The sequence below is a fragment of the Oncorhynchus clarkii genome, chromosome 26, assembly GCF_045791955.1.
Source record: "Oncorhynchus clarkii lewisi isolate Uvic-CL-2024 chromosome 26, UVic_Ocla_1.0, whole genome shotgun sequence".
Taxonomy (NCBI): Eukaryota; Metazoa; Chordata; class Actinopteri; order Salmoniformes; family Salmonidae; genus Oncorhynchus; species Oncorhynchus clarkii.
In genome coordinates this window covers 35749999-35768663 of record NC_092172.1, presented here as the reverse complement: position 1 = coordinate 35768663, position 18665 = coordinate 35749999, and the positions used below count along the sequence as shown (strand labels likewise).

The 18665-nt window shown below is 42.4% G+C and overlaps 1 protein-coding gene across 5 annotated transcripts in view; it reads right to left on the bottom strand.

Moving 5' to 3' along the window:
- Window positions 1-18457, bottom strand: part of LOC139384453 (G patch domain-containing protein 1-like) — a 70817-nt gene extending 52360 nt beyond the window's left edge. For 2 of the 5 annotated variants that reach the window (XM_071129221.1, XM_071129223.1), the window contains exons 1-6: window positions 18366-18453; window positions 15452-15586; window positions 11022-11107; window positions 6610-6770; window positions 5826-5923; window positions 5615-5673 (exon numbers count right to left, since the gene is read on the bottom strand). In XM_071129221.1, the coding sequence (XP_070985322.1) occupies window positions 5615-5673; window positions 5826-5923; window positions 6610-6770; window positions 11022-11107; window positions 15452-15586; window positions 18366-18435 (609 nt within the window). In that variant the 5' untranslated portion in view covers window positions 18436-18453. Of the gene's footprint in view, window positions 1-5614; window positions 5674-5825; window positions 5924-6609; window positions 6771-11021; window positions 11108-15451; window positions 15587-18365 lie in introns of all 5 variants that reach the window. The other 3 variants (XM_071129220.1, XM_071129224.1, XM_071129222.1) reach the window with 3 other exon arrangements.
- Window positions 18458-18665: the final 208 nt, after the last annotated feature.

Below are 18665 nucleotides of genomic sequence, written 5' to 3'. Positions count from 1 at the left end.
TCTACTGCAGGGACAGGAAGTAGTTCCACTGTTCTACAACAAACTACATATCGCTGCTAAGCTGAGAGTCTACTGCAGGGACAGGAAGTTCTACAACAAACTGCATATCGCTGCTAAGCTGAGAGTCTACTGCAGTGACAGGAAGTAGTTCTACAACAAACTACATATCGCTGCTAAGCTGAGAGTCTACTGCAGCGACAGGAAGTAGTTCCACTGTTCTACAACAAACTACATATCGCTGCTAAGCTGAGAGTCTACTGCAGGGACAGGAAGTAGTTCCACTGTTCTACAACAAACTACATATCGCTGCTAAGCTGAGAGTCTACTGCAGGGACAGGAAGTAGTTCCACTGTTCTACAACAAACTACATATCGCTGCTAAGCTGAGAGTCTACTGCAGTGACAGGAAGTAGATCTACAACAAACTACATATCGCTGCTAAGCTGAGAGTCTACTGCAGTGACAGGAAGTAGTTCCACTGTTCTACAACAAACTACATATCGCTGCTAAGTTGAGAGTCTACTGCAGTGACAGGAAGTAGTTCTACAACAAACTACATATCGCTGCTAAGCTGAGAGTCTACTGCAGTGACAGGAAGTAGATCTACAACAAACTACATATCGCTGCTAAGCTGAGAGTCTACTGCAGGGACAGGAAGTAGATCTACAACAAACTACATATCGCTGCTAAGCTGAGAGTCTACTGCAGGGACAGGAAGTAGTTCCACTGTTCTACAACAAACTACATATCGCTGCTAAGCTGAGAGTCTACTGCAGTGACAGGAAGTAGTTCTACAACAAACTACATATCGCTGCTAAGCTGAGAGTCTACTGCAGTGACAGGAAGTAGTTCCACTGTTCTACAACAAACTACATATCGCTGCTAAGCTGAGAGTCTACTGCAGGGACAGGAAGTAGTTCCACTGTTCTACAACAAACTACATATCGCTGCTAAGCTGAGAGTCTACTGCAGGGACAGGAAGTAGTTCTACAACAAACTACATATCGCTGCTAAGCTGAGAGTCTACTGCAGGGACAGGAAGTAGTTCCACTGTTCTACAACAAACTACATATCGCTGCTAAGCTGAGAGTCTACTGCAGGGACAGGAAGTAGTTCTACAACAAACTACATATCGCTGCTAAGCTGAGAGTCTACTGCAGGGACAGGAAGTAGTTCCACTGTTCTACAACAAACTACATATCGCTGCTAAGCTGAGAGTCTACTGCAGGGACAGGAAGTAGTTCTACAACAAACTACATATCGCTGCTAAGCTGAGAGTCTACTGCAGTGACAGGAAGTAGTTCCACTGTTCTACAACAAACTACATATCGCTGCTAAGCTGAGAGTCTACTGCAGGGACAGGAAGTAGTTCCACTGTTCTACAACAAACTACATATCGCTGCTAAGCTGAGAGTCTACTGCAGTGACAGGAAGTAGTTCCACTGTTCTACAACAAACTACATATCGCTGCTAAGCTGAGAGTCTACTGCAGTGACAGGAAGTAGTTCTACAACAAACTACATATCGCTGCTAAGCTGAGAGTCTACTGCAGGGACAGGAAGTAGTTCCACTGTTCTACAACAAACTACATATCGCTGCTAAGCTGAGAGTCTACTGCAGTGACAGGAAGTAGTTCTACAACAAACTACATATCGCTGCTAAGCTGAGAGTCTACTGCAGGGACAGGAAGTAGTTCCACTGTTCTACAACAAACTGCATATCGCTGCTAAGCTGAGAGTCTACTGCAGTGACAGGAAGTAGTTCTACAACAAACTACATATCGCTGCTAAGCTGAGAGTCTACTGCAGTGACAGGAAGTAGTTCTACAACAAACTACATATCGCTGCTAAGCTGAGAGTCTACTGCAGTGACAGGAAGTAGATCTACAACAAACTACATATCGCTGCTAAGCTGAGTCTACTGCAGGGACAGGAAGTAGATCTACAACAAACTACATATCGCTGCTAAGCTGAGAGTCTACTGCAGGGACAGGAAGTAGTTCCACTGTTCTACAACAAACTACATATCGCTGCTAAGCTGAGAGTCTACTGCAGTGACAGGAAGTAGTTCTACAACAAACTACATATCGCTGCTAAGCTGAGAGTCTACTGCAGTGACAGGAAGTAGTTCTACAACAAACTACATATCGCTGCTAAGCTGAGAGTCTACTGCAGGGACAGGAAGTAGTTCCACTGTTCTACAACAAACTACATATCGCTGCTAAGCTGAGAGTCTACTGCAGGGACAGGAAGTAGTTCCACTGTTCTACAACAAACTACATATCGCTGCTAAGCTGAGAGTCTACTGCAGGGACAGGAAGTAGTTCTACAACAAACTACATATCGCTGCTAAGCTGAGAGTCTACTGCAGGGACAGGAAGTAGTTCCACTGTTCTACAACAAACTACATATCGCTGCTAAGCTGAGAGTCTACTGCAGGGACAGGAAGTAGTTCTACAACAAACTACATATCGCTGCTAAGCTGAGAGTCTACTGCAGTGACAGGAAGTAGTTCCACTGTTCTACAACAAACTACATATCGCTGCTAAGCTGAGAGTCTACTGCAGGGACAGGAAGTAGTTCCACTGTTCTACAACAAACTACATATCGCTGCTAAGCTGAGAGTCTACTGCAGTGACAGGAAGTAGTTCCACTGTTCTACAACAAACTACATATCGCTGCTAAGCTGAGAGTCTACTGCAGTGACAGGAAGTAGTTCTACAACAAACTACATATCGCTGCTAAGCTGAGAGTCTACTGCAGGGACAGGAAGTAGTTCCACTGTTCTACAACAAACTGCATATCGCTGCTAAGCTGAGAGTCTACTGCAGTGACAGGAAGTTCTACAACAAACTACATATCGCTGCTAAGCTGAGAGTCTACTGCAGGGACAGGAAGTAGTTCTACAACAAACTACATATCGCTGCTAAGCTGAGAGTCTACTGCAGGGACAGGAAGTAGTTCCACTGTTCTACAACAAACTACATATCGCTGCTAAGCTGAGAGTCTACTGCAGGGACAGGAAGTAGTTCTACAACAAACTACATATCGCCACTAAGCTGAGAGTCTACTGCAGGGACAGGAAGTAGATCTACAACAAACTACATATCGCTGCTAAGCTGAGAGTCTACTGCAGGGACAGGAAGTAGTTCCACTGTTCTACAACAAACTACATATCGCTGCTAAGCTGAGAGTCTACTGCAGGGACAGGAAGTAGTTCCACTGTTCTACAACAAACTACATATCGCTGCTAAGCTGAGAGTCTACTGCAGGGACAGGAAGTAGTTCTACAACAAACTACATATCGCTGCTAAGCTGAGAGTCTACTGCAGTGACAGGAAGTAGTTCCACTGTTCTACAACAAACTACATATCGCTGCTAAGCTGAGAGTCTACTGCAGGGACAGGAAGTAGTTCCACTGTTCTACAACAAACTACATATCGCTGCTAAGCTGAGAGTCTACTGCAGGGACAGGAAGTAGTTCCACTGTTCTACAACAAACTACATATCGCTGCTAAGCTGAGAGTCTACTGCAGTGACAGGAAGTAGTTCCACAACAAACTACATATCGCTGCTAAGCTGAGAGTCTACTGCAGGGACAGGAAGTAGTTCTACAACAAACTGCATATCGCTGCTAAGCTGAGAGTCTACTGCAGGGACAGGAAGTAGTTCTACAACAAACTACATATCGCTGCTAAGCTGAGAGTCTACTGCAGGGACAGGAAGTAGTTCCACTGTTCTACAACAAACTACATATCGCTGCTAAGCTGAGAGTCTACTGCAGGGACAGGAAGTAGTTCCACTGTTCTACAACAAACTACATATCGCTGCTAAGCTGAGAGTCTACTGCAGGGACAGGAAGTAGTTCCACTGTTCTACAACAAACTACATATCGCTGCTAAGCTGAGAGTCTACTGCAGGGACAGGAAGTAGTTCTACAACAAACTACATATCGCTGCTAAGCTGAGAGTCTACTGCAGGGACAGGAAGTAGTTCCACTGTTCTACAACAAACTACATATCGCTGCTAAGCTGAGAGTCTACTGCAGGGACAGGAAGTAGTTCTACAACAAACTGCATATCGCTGCTAAGCTGAGAGTCTACTGCAGGGACAGGAAGTAGTTCTACTGTTCTACAACAAACTACATATCGCTGCTAAGCTGAGAGTCTACTGCAGGGACAGGAAGTAGTTCTACAACAAACTGCATATCGCTGCTAAGCTGAGAGTCTACTGCAGGGACAGGAAGTAGTTCCACTGTTCTACAACAAACTACATATCGCTGCTAAGCTAAGAGTCTACTGCAGGGACAGGAAGTAGTTCCACTGTTCTACAACAAACTACATATCGCTGCTAAGCTGAGAGTCTACTGCAGGGACAGGAAGTAGTTCCACTGTTCTACAACAAACTACATATCGCTGCTAAGCTGAGAGTCTACTGCAGGGACAGGAAGTAGTTCCACTGTTCTACAACAAACTGCATATCGCTGCTAAGCTGAGAGTCTACTGCAGTGACAGGAAGTAGATCCACTGTTCTACAACAAACTACATATCGCTGCTAAGCTGAGAGTCTACTGCAGGGACAGGAAGTAGTTCCACTGTTCTACAACAAACTACATATCGCTGCTAAGCTGAGAGTCTACTGCAGTGACAGGAAGTAGATCCACTGTTCTACAACAAACTACATATCGCTGCTAAGCTGAGAGTCTACTGCAGTGACAGGAAGTAGATCCACTGTTCTACAACAAACTACATATCGCTGCTAAGCTGAGAGTCTACTGCAGGGACAGGAAGTAGTTCCACTGTTCTACAACAAACTACATATCGCTGCTAAGCTGAGAGTCTACTGCAGGGACAGGAAGTAGTTCTACAACAAACTACATATCGCTGCTAAGCTGAGAGTCTACTGCAGGGACAGGAAGTAGTTCCACTGTTCTACAACAAACTACATATCGCTGCTAAGCTGAGAGTCTACTGCAGGGACAGGAAGTAGTTCCACTGTTCTACAACAAACTACATATCGCTGCTAAGCTGAGAGTCTACTGCAGTGACAGGAAGTAGTTCCACTGTTCTACAACAAACTACATATCGCTGCTAAGCTGAGAGTCTACTGCAGGGACAGGAAGTAGTTCCACTGTTCTACAACAAACTGCATATCGCTGCTAAGCTGAGAGTCTACTGCAGTGACAGGAAGTAGTTCCACTGTTCTACAACAAACTACATATCGCTGCTAAGCTGAGAGTCTACTGCAGCGACAGGAAGTAGTTCTACAACAAACTGCATATCGCTGCTAAGCTGAGAGTCTACTGCAGGGACAGGAAGTAGTTCCACTGTTCTACAACAAACTACATATCGCTGCTAAGCTGAGAGTCTACTGCAGGGACAGGAAGTAGTTCCACTGTTCTACAACAAACTACATATCGCTGCTAAGCTGAGAGTCTACTGCAGCGACAGGAAGTAGTTCCACTGTTCTACAACAAACTACATATCGATGCTAAGCTGAGAGTCTACTGCAGGGACAGGAAGTAGTTCCACTGTTCTACAACAAACTACATATCGATTTATATCAAAATGGAAATTTAAAAACAAACACAATTTGAAAACAAAACCACTGTGTTACCTGTGATTCCGATGAACCGTTGGGAGGCGAGGCCGAGCCGAACGCCCTTGTTGCAGAATCTGTAAAAGAGAAATAACCATTTTTAGAATTATTTAAATTCACAAGCTAAAAGGGTTAAACAGTACTTTGTTGAGAGTAGAGTCCCATCAGTCTATACAACATATTAGGCTCCAACGTTGCTGCTTCGACAGTCAGAGGCTGAGTAACCTACCTGCTCTCTGCTTACACAGCCTCCTCTTCACCCTGGGCCCAACCCCCTGGCCGTCCTTCCAGCCCATCTTCCTCAGTAACTCCACCCCCATGGAGGACCTGCCAGGAGTCAACAAGGACCGCTGAGTAGAAATATACGAGTAGTTCGGCTGATCTAGAATCAGTTATACCATCTAGCTCACTGAGTACCAGGGGCTGAGTCAAGAGGAGTAGTTTGGCTGATCTAGAATCAGTTATACCATTTAGCTCACTGAGTACCAGGGGCTGTGTCAAGAGGAGTAGTTTGGCTGATCTAGAATCAGTTATACCATCTAGCTCACTGAGTACCAGGGGCTGTGTCAAGAGTCACAGAGTAGTTCTGCTGATCTAGAATCAGTTATACCATCTAGCTCACTGAGTACCAGGGGCTGTGTCAAGAGTCACAGAGTAGTTCGGCTGATCTAGAATCAGTTATACCATCTAGCTCACTGAGTACCAGGGGCTGTGTCAAGAGGAGTAGTTTGGCTGATCTAGAATCAGTTATACCATCTAGCTCACTGAGTACCAGGGGCTGTGTCAAGAGTCACAGAGTAGTTCGGCTGATCTAGAATCAGTTATACCATCTAGCTCACTGAGTACCAGGGGCTGTGTCAAGAGGAGTAGTTCTGCTGATCTAGAATCAGTTATACCATTTATCTCACAATGAATTACTACATTGCCAGAGAGGTCCTGATTGTAGAAAAGCCCTTGAGACATACAGGCCCAGAGTGACCACATCAAGTCTGTTCAGCCCGGTGGATAGTTACCTAGCTGGAGCCACCAAGTCTTCCAGGACAGTGTCCCCTGGGATAGGAGCTGAAAGAGAGGTGATGGCTCTGGCCTTGTCCCTGATCACATCCTTCCTGCCGGAGGCGAAGTCAGCTGTAGTGGTGATTTGTCTGGGGGCGATGCCGTGGTCCCCCAGATCCTGAGGAGACAGAACGCATTAACATCCCATGTTGGTCCACAAAGGGAAATGGTTGTTGTGCTGACAAAGTTCTTATTTAGTCTGTGATGTGGTCTCTAGAATGTATAATGTGTTCTCTAGAATGTATGTGTTCTCTAGAATGTATAATGTGTTCTCTAGAATGTATCATGTGTTCTCTAGAATGTATCATGTGGTCTCTAGAATGTATCATGTGTTCTCTAGAATGTATAATGTGTTCTCTAGAATGTATGTGTTCTCTAGAATGTATAATGTGTTCTCTAGAATGTATAATGTGTTCTCTAGAATGTATAATGTGTTCTCTAGAATGTATAATGTGTTCTCTAGAATGTATAATGTGGTCTCTAGAATGTATCATGTGTTCTCTAGAATGTATAATGTGTTCTCTAGAATGTATGTGTTCTCTAGAATGTATATTGTGGTCTCTAGAATGTATAATGTGTTCTCTAGAATGTATAATGTGTTCTCTAGAATGTATAATGTGTTCTCTAGAATGTATAATGTGTTCTCTAGAATGTATAATGTGTTCTCTAGAATGTATAATGTGTTCTCTAGAATGTATCATGTGTTCTCTAGAATGTATCATGTGGTCTCTAGAATGTATCATGTGTTCTCTAGAATGTATAATGTGTTCTCTAGAATGTAGAATGTGTTCTCTAGAATGTAGAATGTGGTCTCTAGAATGTATCATGTGTTCTCTAGAATGTATAATGTGTTCTCTAGAATGTAGAATGTGGTCTCTAGAATGTATCATGTGTTCTCTAGAATGTATAATGTGTTCTCTAGAATGTATCATGTGGTCTCTAGAATGTATATTGTGGTCTCTAGAATGTATCATGTGGTCTCTAGAATGTATCATGTGGTCTCTAGAATGTATCATGTGGTCTCTAGAATGTATAATGTGTTCTCTAGAATGTATAATGTGTTCTCTAGAATGTATAATGTGTTCTCTAGAATGTAGAATGTGGTCTCTAGAATGTATCATGTGTTCTCTAGAATGTATCATGTGGTCTCTAGAATGTATCATGTGTTCTCTAGAATGTATAATGTGTTCTCTAGAATGTATAATGTGTTCTCTAGAATGTATCATGTGGTCTCTAGAATGTATAATGTGGTCTCTAGAATGTATAATGTGTTCTCTAGAATGTATCATGTGTTCTCTAGAATGTATCATGTGGTCTCTAGAATGTATAATGTGTTCTCTAGAATGTATCATGTGGTCTCTAGAATGTATCATGTGGTCTCTAGAATGTATAATGTGTTCTCTAGAATGTATCATGTGGTCTCTAGAATGTATCATGTGGTCTCTAGAATGTATAATGTGTTCTCTAGAATGTATCATGTGGTCTCTAGAATGTATCATGTGGTCTCTAGAATGTATAATGTGTTCTCTAGAATGTATAATGTGTTCTCTAGAATGTATATTGTGGTCTCTAGAATGTATCATGTGGTCTCTAGAATGTATAATGTGTTCTCTAGAATGTATCATGTGGTCTCTAGAATGTATAATGTGTTCTCTAGAATGTATCATGTGGTCTCTAGAATGTATCATGTGGTCTCTAGAATGTATAATGTGTTCTCTAGAATGTATAATGTGTTCTCTAGAATGTATATTGTGGTCTCTAGAATGTATCATGTGGTCTCTAGAATGTATAATGTGTTCTCTAGAATGTATCATGTGGTCTCTAGAATGTATAATGTGGTCTCTAGAATGTATAATGTGTTCTCTAGAATGTATAATGTGGTCTCTAGAATGTATCATGTGGTCTCTAGAATGTATCATGTGTTCTCTAGAATGTATCATGTGTTCTCTAGAATGTATAATGTGTTCTCTAGAATGTATCATGTGTTCTCTAGAATGTATCATGTGTTCTCTAGAATGTATCATGTGGTCTCTAGAATGTATGTGTTCTCTAGAATGTATAATGTGTTCTCTAGAATGTATAATGTGTTCTCTAGAATGTATAATGTGTTCTCTAGAATGTATCATGTGTTCTCTAGAATGTATCATGTGTTCTCTAGAATGTATCATGTGTTCTCTAGAATGTATCATGTGTTCTCTAGAATGTATCATGTGTTCTCTAGAATGTATCATGTGTTCTCTAGAATGTATAATGTGGTCTCTAGAATGTATCATGTGTTCTCTAGAATGTATCATGTGGTCTCTAGAATGTATCATGTGTTCTCTAGAATGTATAATGTGTTCTCTAGAATGTATCATGTGTTCTCTAGAATGTATCATGTGTTCTCTAGAATGTATAATGTGTTCTCTAGAATGTATCATGTGTTCTCTAGAATGTATCATGTGTTCTCTAGAATGTACCATGTGTTCTCTAGAATGTATCATGTGTTCTCTAGAATGTATCATGTGTTCTCTAGAATGTATAATGTGTTCTCTAGAATGTATATTGTGGTCTCTAGAATGTATATTGTGGTCTCTAGAATGTATAATGTGTTCTCTAGAATGTATCATGTGTTCTCTAGAATGTATAATGTGTTCTCTAGAATGTATCATGTGTTCTCTAGAATGTATCATGTGTTCTCTAGAATGTATAATGTGTTCTCTAGAATGTATAATGTGGTCTCTAGAATGTATCATGTGTTCTCTAGAATGTATCATGTGTTCTCTAGAATGTATCATGTGGTCTCTAGAATGTATCATGTGGTCTCTAGAATGTATCATGTGTTCTCTAGAATGTATCATGTGTTCTCTAGAATGTATAATGTGTTCTCTAGAATGTATCATGTGTTCTCTAGAATGTATAATGTGTTCTCTAGAATGTATCATGTGTTCTCTAGAATGTATAATGTGTTCTCTAGAATGTATAATGTGTTCTCTAGAATGTATAATGTGTTCTCTAGAATGTATCATGTGTTCTCTAGAATGTACCATGTGTTCTCTAGAATGTATCATGTGTTCTCTAGAATGTATAATGTGTTCTCTAGAATGTATAATGTGTTCTCTAGAATGTATATTGTGGTCTCTAGAATGTATATTGTGGTCTCTAGAATGTATATTGTGGTCTCTAGAATGTATAATGTGTTCTCTAGAATGTATCATGTGTTCTCTAGAATGTATAATGTGTTCTCTAGAATGTATAATGTGTTCTCTAGAATGTATAATGTGTTCTCTAGAATGTATCATGTGTTCTCTAGAATGTATCATGTGTTCTCTAGAATGTATCATGTGTTCTCTAGAATGTATCATGTGTTCTCTAGAATGTATCATGTGTTCTCTAGAATGTATCATGTGTTCTCTAGAATGTATAATGTGTTCTCTAGAATGTATAATGTGTTCTCTAGAATGTATAATGTGTTCTCTAGAATGTATCATGTGGTCTCTAGAATGTATAATGTGTTCTCTAGAATGTATAATGTGTTCTCTAGAATGTATCATGTGTTCTCTAGAATGTATCATGTGTTCTCTAGAATGTATCATGTGTTCTTTAGAATGTATCATGTGTTCTCTAGAATGTATAATGTGTTCTCTAGAATGTATAATGTGTTCTCTAGAATGTATAATGTGTTCTCTAGAATGTATAATGTGGTCTCTAGAATGTATAATGTGTTCTCTAGAATGTATAATGTGTTCTCTAGAATGTATAATGTGTTCTCTAGAATGTATAATGTGTTCTCTAGAATGTATCATGTGTTCTCTAGAATGTATCATGTGGTCTCTAGAATGTATAATGTGGTCTCTAGAATGTATCATGTGGTCTCTAGAATGTATCATGTGGTCTCTAGAATGTATCATGTGGTCTCTAGAATGTATCATGTGGTCTCTAGAATGTATCATGTGGTCTCTAGAATGTATCATGTGGTCTCTAGAATGTATCATGTGGTCTCTAGAATGTATCATGTGGTCTCTAGAATGTATCATGTGGTCTCTAGAATGTATCATGTGTTCTCTAGAATGTATAATGTGTTCTCTAGAATGTATAATGTGTTCTCTAGAATGTATAATGTGTTCTCTAGAATGTATAATGTGTTCTTTAGAATGTATAATGTGTTCTCTAGAATGTATAATGTGTTCTCTAGAATGTATAATGTGTTCTCTAGAATGTATAATGTGTTCTCTAGAATGTATAATGTGTTCTTTAGAATGTATAATGTGTTCTTTAGAATGTATAATGTGTTCTCTTTCAGATTCTAGAGTTGAAAGGGAAATAGTTAGTGTGACCAGTCCTTTCATGTATCCTGATGTTGATAAGATGAGATGTCTTGTAGGCCTACCTCCTCATCCATGAAGTCCTCTGGCCTGGCATTCTGTCTGCCTGCTTTCTGCTGTCTGGATGAAACAAAGGTTGCAGGAGTCCACCCTGCAGTAGGAAACAAGTAGTGATTCATACCGTCACATATCACAACATTTCTGTTGGACTATATTATATCAATATTTTACTCCAATTATTAATTTGAAAAACGAATAGAAATCCAACAGGTAGGTAGCGATAGGTGGCGCTAGTCCAAACTCTGGTATTTTTCATCCTATAGGTTTGGTCTCCATCTTGTTCTTAAATAGGGAGCCAACATGTTGTTCTCAGCACTTTCATTTCCCTGACTGATCAGAAGTCATGTTCTCACCATCTCTGGTCTCTCTGCAGCAGACATACAGAGAGCAATATGTATGGAACATCAAAGAGCAATAAAATGACAGTACAGCATCACCCCCCTAGAGAATCACCCCCCTAGAGAAACACCCCCCCCCCCTAGAGAATCACCCCCCTAGAGAAACACCCCCCCCCCCTAGAGAATCACCCCCCTAGAGAAACACCCCCCTAGAGAAACACCCCTCTAGAGAATCACCCCCCTAGAGAATCACCCCCCTAGAGAATCACCCCCCTAGAGAATCACCCCCCTAGAGAATCACCCCACTAGAGAATCACCCCACTAGAGAATCACCCCACTAGAGAATCACCCCACTAGAGAATCACCCCACTAGAGAATCACCCCCCTAGAGAATCACCCCCCTAGAGAATCACCCCCCTAGAGAAACACCCCCCTAGAGAATCACCCCCCTAGAGAAACACCCCCACCCCCCCTAGAGAATCACCTCCCTAGAGAAACACCCACCCCTAGAGAATCAACCCCCTAGAGAATCACCCCCCTAGAGAATCACCCCCCCTAGAGAATCACCCCCCCTAGAGAATCACCCCCCCTAGAGAATCACCCCCCCTAGAGAATCACCCCCCCTAGAGAATCACCCCCCTAGAGAATCACCCCCCTAGAGAATCACCCCCCTGGAGAATCACACCCCTGGAGAATCACCCCCCCTAGAGAAACACCCCCCCCCAAGAGAATCACCCCCCTAGAGAATCACCCCCCTAGAGAATCACCCCCCCTAGAGAATCACACCCCTAGAGAATCACCCCCCTGGAGAATCACACCCCTAGAGAATCACACCCCTAGAGAATCACCCCCCTGGAGAATCACACCCCTGGAGAATCACACCCCTGGAGAATCACACCCCTGGAGAATCACACCCCTGGAGAATCACACCCCTAGAGAATCACACCCCTAGAGAATCACCACGCCCCTAGAGAATCACCCCACGCCCCTAGAGAATCACACCCCTAGACAATCACACCCCTAGACAATCACCCCCCTAGAGAATTACCCCCCTAGACAATCACCCCCCCTAGAGAATCACCCCCCTAGAGAATCACCCCCCTAGAGAATCACCCCCCTAGAGAATCACCCCCCTAGAGAATCACCCCCCTAGAGAATCTGGTGGTATGGTGAGGTCTCTCAGTATGGTGATAATATGGTGAGGTCCCTTGTATGGTGGTAATATGGTATGGTGATAATATGGTATGGTGATAATATGGTATGGTGAGGTCTCTCATTATGGTGATAATATGGTATGGTGGTAATATGGTATGGTGAGGTCTCTCAGTATGGTGATAATATGGTATGGTGATAATATGGTATGGTGAGGTCTCTCAGTATGGTGATAATATGGTATGGTGAGGTCTCAGTATGGTGATAATATGGTATGGTGATAATATGGTATGGTGATAATATGGTATGGTGAGGTCTCTCAGTATGGTGATAATATGGTATGGTGAGGTCTCAGTATGGTGATAATATGGTATGGTGATAATATGGTATGGTGGTAATATGGTATGGTGAGGTCTCTCAGTATGGTGATAATATGGTATGGTGATAATATGGTATGGTGATAATATGGTATGGTGATAATATGGTATGGTGATAATATGGTATGGTGAGGTCTCTCAGTATGGTGATAATATGGTATGATGATAATATGGTATGGTGATAATATGGTATGGTGAGGTCTCTCAGTATGGTGATAATATGGTATGGTTATAATATGGTATGGTGAGGTCTCTCAGTATGGTGATAATATGGTATGGTGATAATATGGTATGGTGAGGTCTCTCAGTATGGTGATAATATGGTATGGTGATAATATGGTATGGTGATAATATGGTATGGTGAGGTCTCTCAGTATGGTGATAATATGGTATGGTTATAATATGGTATGGTGAGGTCTCTCAGTATGGTGATAATATGGTATGGTGATAATATGGTATGGTGATAATATGGTATGGTGATAATATGGTATGGTGAGGTCTCTCAGTATGGTGATAATATGGTATGGTGATAATATGGTATGATGAGGTCTCTCAGTATGGTGATAATATGGTATTTTGATAATATGGAATGGTGATAATATGGTATGGTGATAATATGGTATGGTGATAATATGGTATGGTGATAATATGGTATGGTGATAATATGGTATGGTGAGGTCTCTCAGTATGGTGATAATATGGTATGGTGATAATATGGTATGGTGAGGTCTCTCAGTATGGTGATAATATGGTGATAATATGGTATGGTGATAATATGGTATGGTGATAATATGGTATTGTGCGGTCTCTCAGTATGGTGATAATATGGTGATAATATGGTATGGTGATAATGTGGTATGGTGATAATATGGTATGGTGATAATGATAATATGGTATGGTGATAATATGGTATGGTGAGGTCTCTCAGTATGGTGATAATATGGTATGGTGATAATATGGTATGGTGATAATATAGTATGGTGATAATATGGTATGGTGATAGTATGGAATGGTGATAGTATGGTATGGTGAGGTCTCTCAGTATGGTGATAATTTGGTATGGTGATAATATGGTATGGTGATAATATAGTATGGTGATAATATGGTATGGTGATAATATGGTATGGTGATAATATGGTATGGTGATAATATGGTATGGTGAGGTCCCTCAGTATGGTGATAATATGGTATGGTGATAGTATGGAATGGTGATAGTATGGTATGGTGAGGTCTCTCAGTATGGTGATAATTTGGTATGGTGATAATATGGTATGGTGATAATATAGTATGGTGATAATATGGTATGGTGATAATATGGTATGGTGATAATATGGTATGGTGATAATATGGTATGGTGAGGTCCCTCAGTATGGTGATAATATGGTATGGTGAGGTCTCTCAGTATGGTGATAATATGGTATGGTTATAATATGGTATGGTGAGGTCTCTCAGTATGGTGATAATATGGTATGGTGATAATATGGTATGGTGCGGTCTCTCAGTATGGTGATAATATGGTATGGTGATAATATGGTATGGTGATAATATAGTATGGTGATAATATGGTATGGTGATAATATGGTAAGGTGCGGTCTCTCAGTATGGTGATAATATGGTATGGTGATAATATGGTATGGTGATAACATGGTATGGTGCGGTCTCTCAGTATGGTGATAATATGGTATGGTGAGGTCTCTCAGTATGGTGATAATATGGTATGGTGATAATATGGTATGGTGATAATATGGTATGGTGGTAATATGGTATGGTGCGGTCTCTCAGTATGGTGATAATATGGTATGGTGAGGTCCCTCAGTATGGTGATAATATGGTATGGTGAGGTCTCTCAGTATGGTGATAATATGGTAAGGTGGTAATATGGTATGGTGATAATATGGTATGGTGAGGTCTCTCAGTGTGGTGATAATATGGTATGGTGATAATATGGTATGGTGAGGTCTCTCAGTATGGTGATAATATGGTATGGTGATAATATGGTATGGTGCGGTCTCTCAGTATGGTGATAATATGGTATGGTGATAATATGGTATGGTGATAATATGGTATGGTTATAATATGGTATGGTGAGGTCCCTCAGTATGGTGATAATATGGTATGGTGGTAATATGGTATGGTGATAATATGGTATGGTGAGGTCTCAGTATGGTGATAATATGGTATGGTGCGGTCTCTCAGTATGGTGATAATATGGTATGGTGATAATATGGTATGGTGATAATATGGTATGGTGATAATATGGTATGGTGAGGTCTCTCAGTATGGTGATAATGTGGTATGGTGATAATATGGTATGGTGATAATATGGTATGGTGATAATATGGTATGGTGATAATATGGTATGGTGAGGTCTCAGTATGGTGATAATATGGTATGGTGAGGTCTCTCAGAAAGAAGCTGGTTAAACAACACATGATGACATGAACAGGCCTCCGTCTCTGAGTGAGTGAGACAGAGTGATTGAGAGAGTAAGAAAGAGAGCTAATGTGTGTGTCTGAATAATTGTGTGTGTGTCTGAATGAGTGAATGAGTGTGTGTGTGTGGACCAACCTTCTTTGGTGCCCACAGTGTTGAAGTACCCAGCAGAGAATCCCCCAGTGAAGGCTCCATGGAACCTCTGGTAGCGGCCCTTCTCATCCTTCACGGTCTGCTCGTGCAGCGGGACAGGCTTCCTCAGAGGCTCATCTACACACGTGATGAAAACATCAGCAGCCGTGATATTGTAGAGTAATACTTTCGACTAGGAAAGTAGCTGGTTAGGAAATACCCCCCCCCCCTTTTTTTTGGGAAGCACTAAGACAAACAAGTGACATCAAAACTACAACACAATACCTTACTACATCTCTGAGTTCTGTAGACCAGAACCAGGTCGATCAGAAAGACAAAATTATTGCCCAAATAGGGTCGAGGAACTACCTGTTTGCTAGGTGGCATGTTCCCATGTCTAAAAGATATATCCATAATTGCTACACGGTTCTTACTCAAACCGGGCATCATTTACATTACCGAGAAGTTTACAAGACAGTATTAAATCCAGCTATCAGATTCCGATCCTACGTGGATGTCAATGATGTGTTCTGGCCAGAGACAGAAGTGGAAGCGACCAGGCGGCGTCAGCGCCCACAATCTGCAGCCGAATCTCTGAAAGGTTCTGGCTCCAGCAGCGATGAGTGAACAGGGAGTACAGGAGGGAACTAGCTAGTTAGCTTGTGTGTACTAGCTAACTGCACAAGCAACAGGGGTTAACATAACACACTCTACCAGAGCTAGCGAGCCGACGGATATTCGCCTGGACCAGACCTAGTGACCAGACGGATACTCACCTGGACCAGACCTAGTGACCACACCGACGCCCTGGACCAGACCTAGTGAGCAGACAGATACTCACCTGGACCAGAGCTAGTGACCAGACGGATACTCACCTGGACCAGAGTAGTGACCACACTGATACCCTGGACCAGACCTAGTGAGCACACTGATACCCTGGACCAGACCTAGCGAACACACTGATACCCTGGACCAGTCCTAGTGAGCACACTGATACCCTGGACCAGAGCTAGTGAGCAGACGGATACTCACCTAGCACACTGATACCCTGGACCAGACCTAGTGAGCACACTGATACCCTGGACCAGACCTAGTGAGCAGACTGATACTCACCTAGCACACTGATACCCTGGACCAGACCTAGTGAGCAGACTGATACTCACCTAGGACACTGACGCCCTGGACCAGACCTAGTGAGCACACGGATACTCAGCTAGCACACTGACGCCCTGGACCACACCTAGTGAGCACACGGATACTCACCTAGCACACTGACGCCCTGGACCAGACCTAGTGAGCACACGGATACTCACCTAGCACACTGATACCCTGGACCAGACCTAGTGAGCACACTGATGACCTGGACCAGACCTAGTGAGCACACTGGTATCCTGGACCAGACCTAGTGAGCACACGGATACTCACCTAGCACAGCACACTGATAACCTGGACCAGACCTAGTGAGCAGACTGATACTCACCTAGCACACTGATACCCTGGACCAGACCTAGTGAGCACAATGATGCCCTGGACCAGACCTAGTGAGCACACTGATACCCTGGACCAGACCTAGTGAGCAGACGGATACTCACCTAGCACACTGATACCCTGGACCAGACCTAGTGAGCACAATGATACCCTGGACCAGAGCTAGTGACCAGACTGATAACTTGGACCAGACCTAGTGAGCAGACTGATACCCTGGACCAGAGCTAGTGACCAGACGGATACTCACCTAGCACACTGATACCCTGGACCAGACCTAGTGAGCACACTGATACCCTGGATCAGAGCTAGTGACCAGACTGATACCCTGGACCAGACCTAGTGAGCACACTGATACCCTGGACCAGAGCTAGTGACCAGACTGATACCCTGGACCAGACCTAGTGAGCACACTGATACCCTGGACCAGAGCTAGTGACCAGACGGATACTCACCTAGCACACTGATACCCTGGACCAGACCTAGTGAGCACACTGATACCCTGGACCAGACCTAGTGAGCACACTGATACCCTGGACCAGACCTAGTGAGCACACTGATACCCTGGACCAGACCTAGTGAGCAGACTGATACCCTGGACCAGAGCTAGTGAGCACACTGATACCCTGGACCAGACCTAGTGAGCACACTGATACCCTGGACCAGAGCTAGTGAGCACACTGATACCCTGGACCAGAGCTAGTGACCAGACTGATACCCTGGACCAGACCTAGTGAGCACACTGATACCCTGGACCAGATCTAGTGAGCACACTGATACCCTGGCCCAGACCTAGTGAGCACACTGATACCCTGGACCAGACCTAGTGAGCAGACTGATACCCTGTTGGGGCGGTACGGGAAATGGATGGGATCCAGGGATGCTAAGAACGCATTTCATGGCTACAGAAGTGAGGGCTACGGAGCGATAGTCATTTAGACAGGTCACCTTGGTGTTCTGGGGCACAGGGACTACGGCGGTCTCCTTGAAACATGTTGTTATTACAGACTGGGTCAGGGGGAAAGGTTGAAAATGAAAATTACGGAAAGCGAGATCACACAGTCGTCCAGGGTTGCATTTAAAAAACTGAATTTAAGACTATATTTTGTGCATTGCTCGTTAATGTAAACGATGCCCAAATAATAGAAACAGTCTACCAATTATGGATATAACGTTACTGTACCTTCCGACGTTGGGAAAGTGTCGCTAAACAGCAGGTACAGACATGTCATCTTGGCAAGTAACTAGAACTCGTCTAGTTTCAATGAATATATTCATGAATAAAGTCTTAGTTTGAGACGGGGTGTTCCTGTTATGATAACTATACTTACAAGTTATCAGCTCGTAAGCACCACGTTAATCATTCTTTCCCTCACAATAAACTTTTAAATGACTGTATTAATGTCATATACAAAGTAAAAACGAACGGTACCTTCTTCTAGCGGTTCTAATGGGGTTCCAAAAGTAACAAAATCTCCGTCGCTGTCGCTGTCGGACGCCATGTTTACTACACAACTACGGAAAGTCGTTCTGTTCAAAATCACGCGCAGGCGCAATCAAATCGCGAACAGCTTATTCAAACGTCAACTGTGTTTTTACTCACCGGTCCACTGCCTATTGCATTTGGTTAATAGATTAACTGAAATGTCCTGGAATGTAAATGCATGAATCGGTAGAAGAGTTTTGTTCGATATATTCAAGCTATGATCCTGTAATTACAATGAAATCAGCA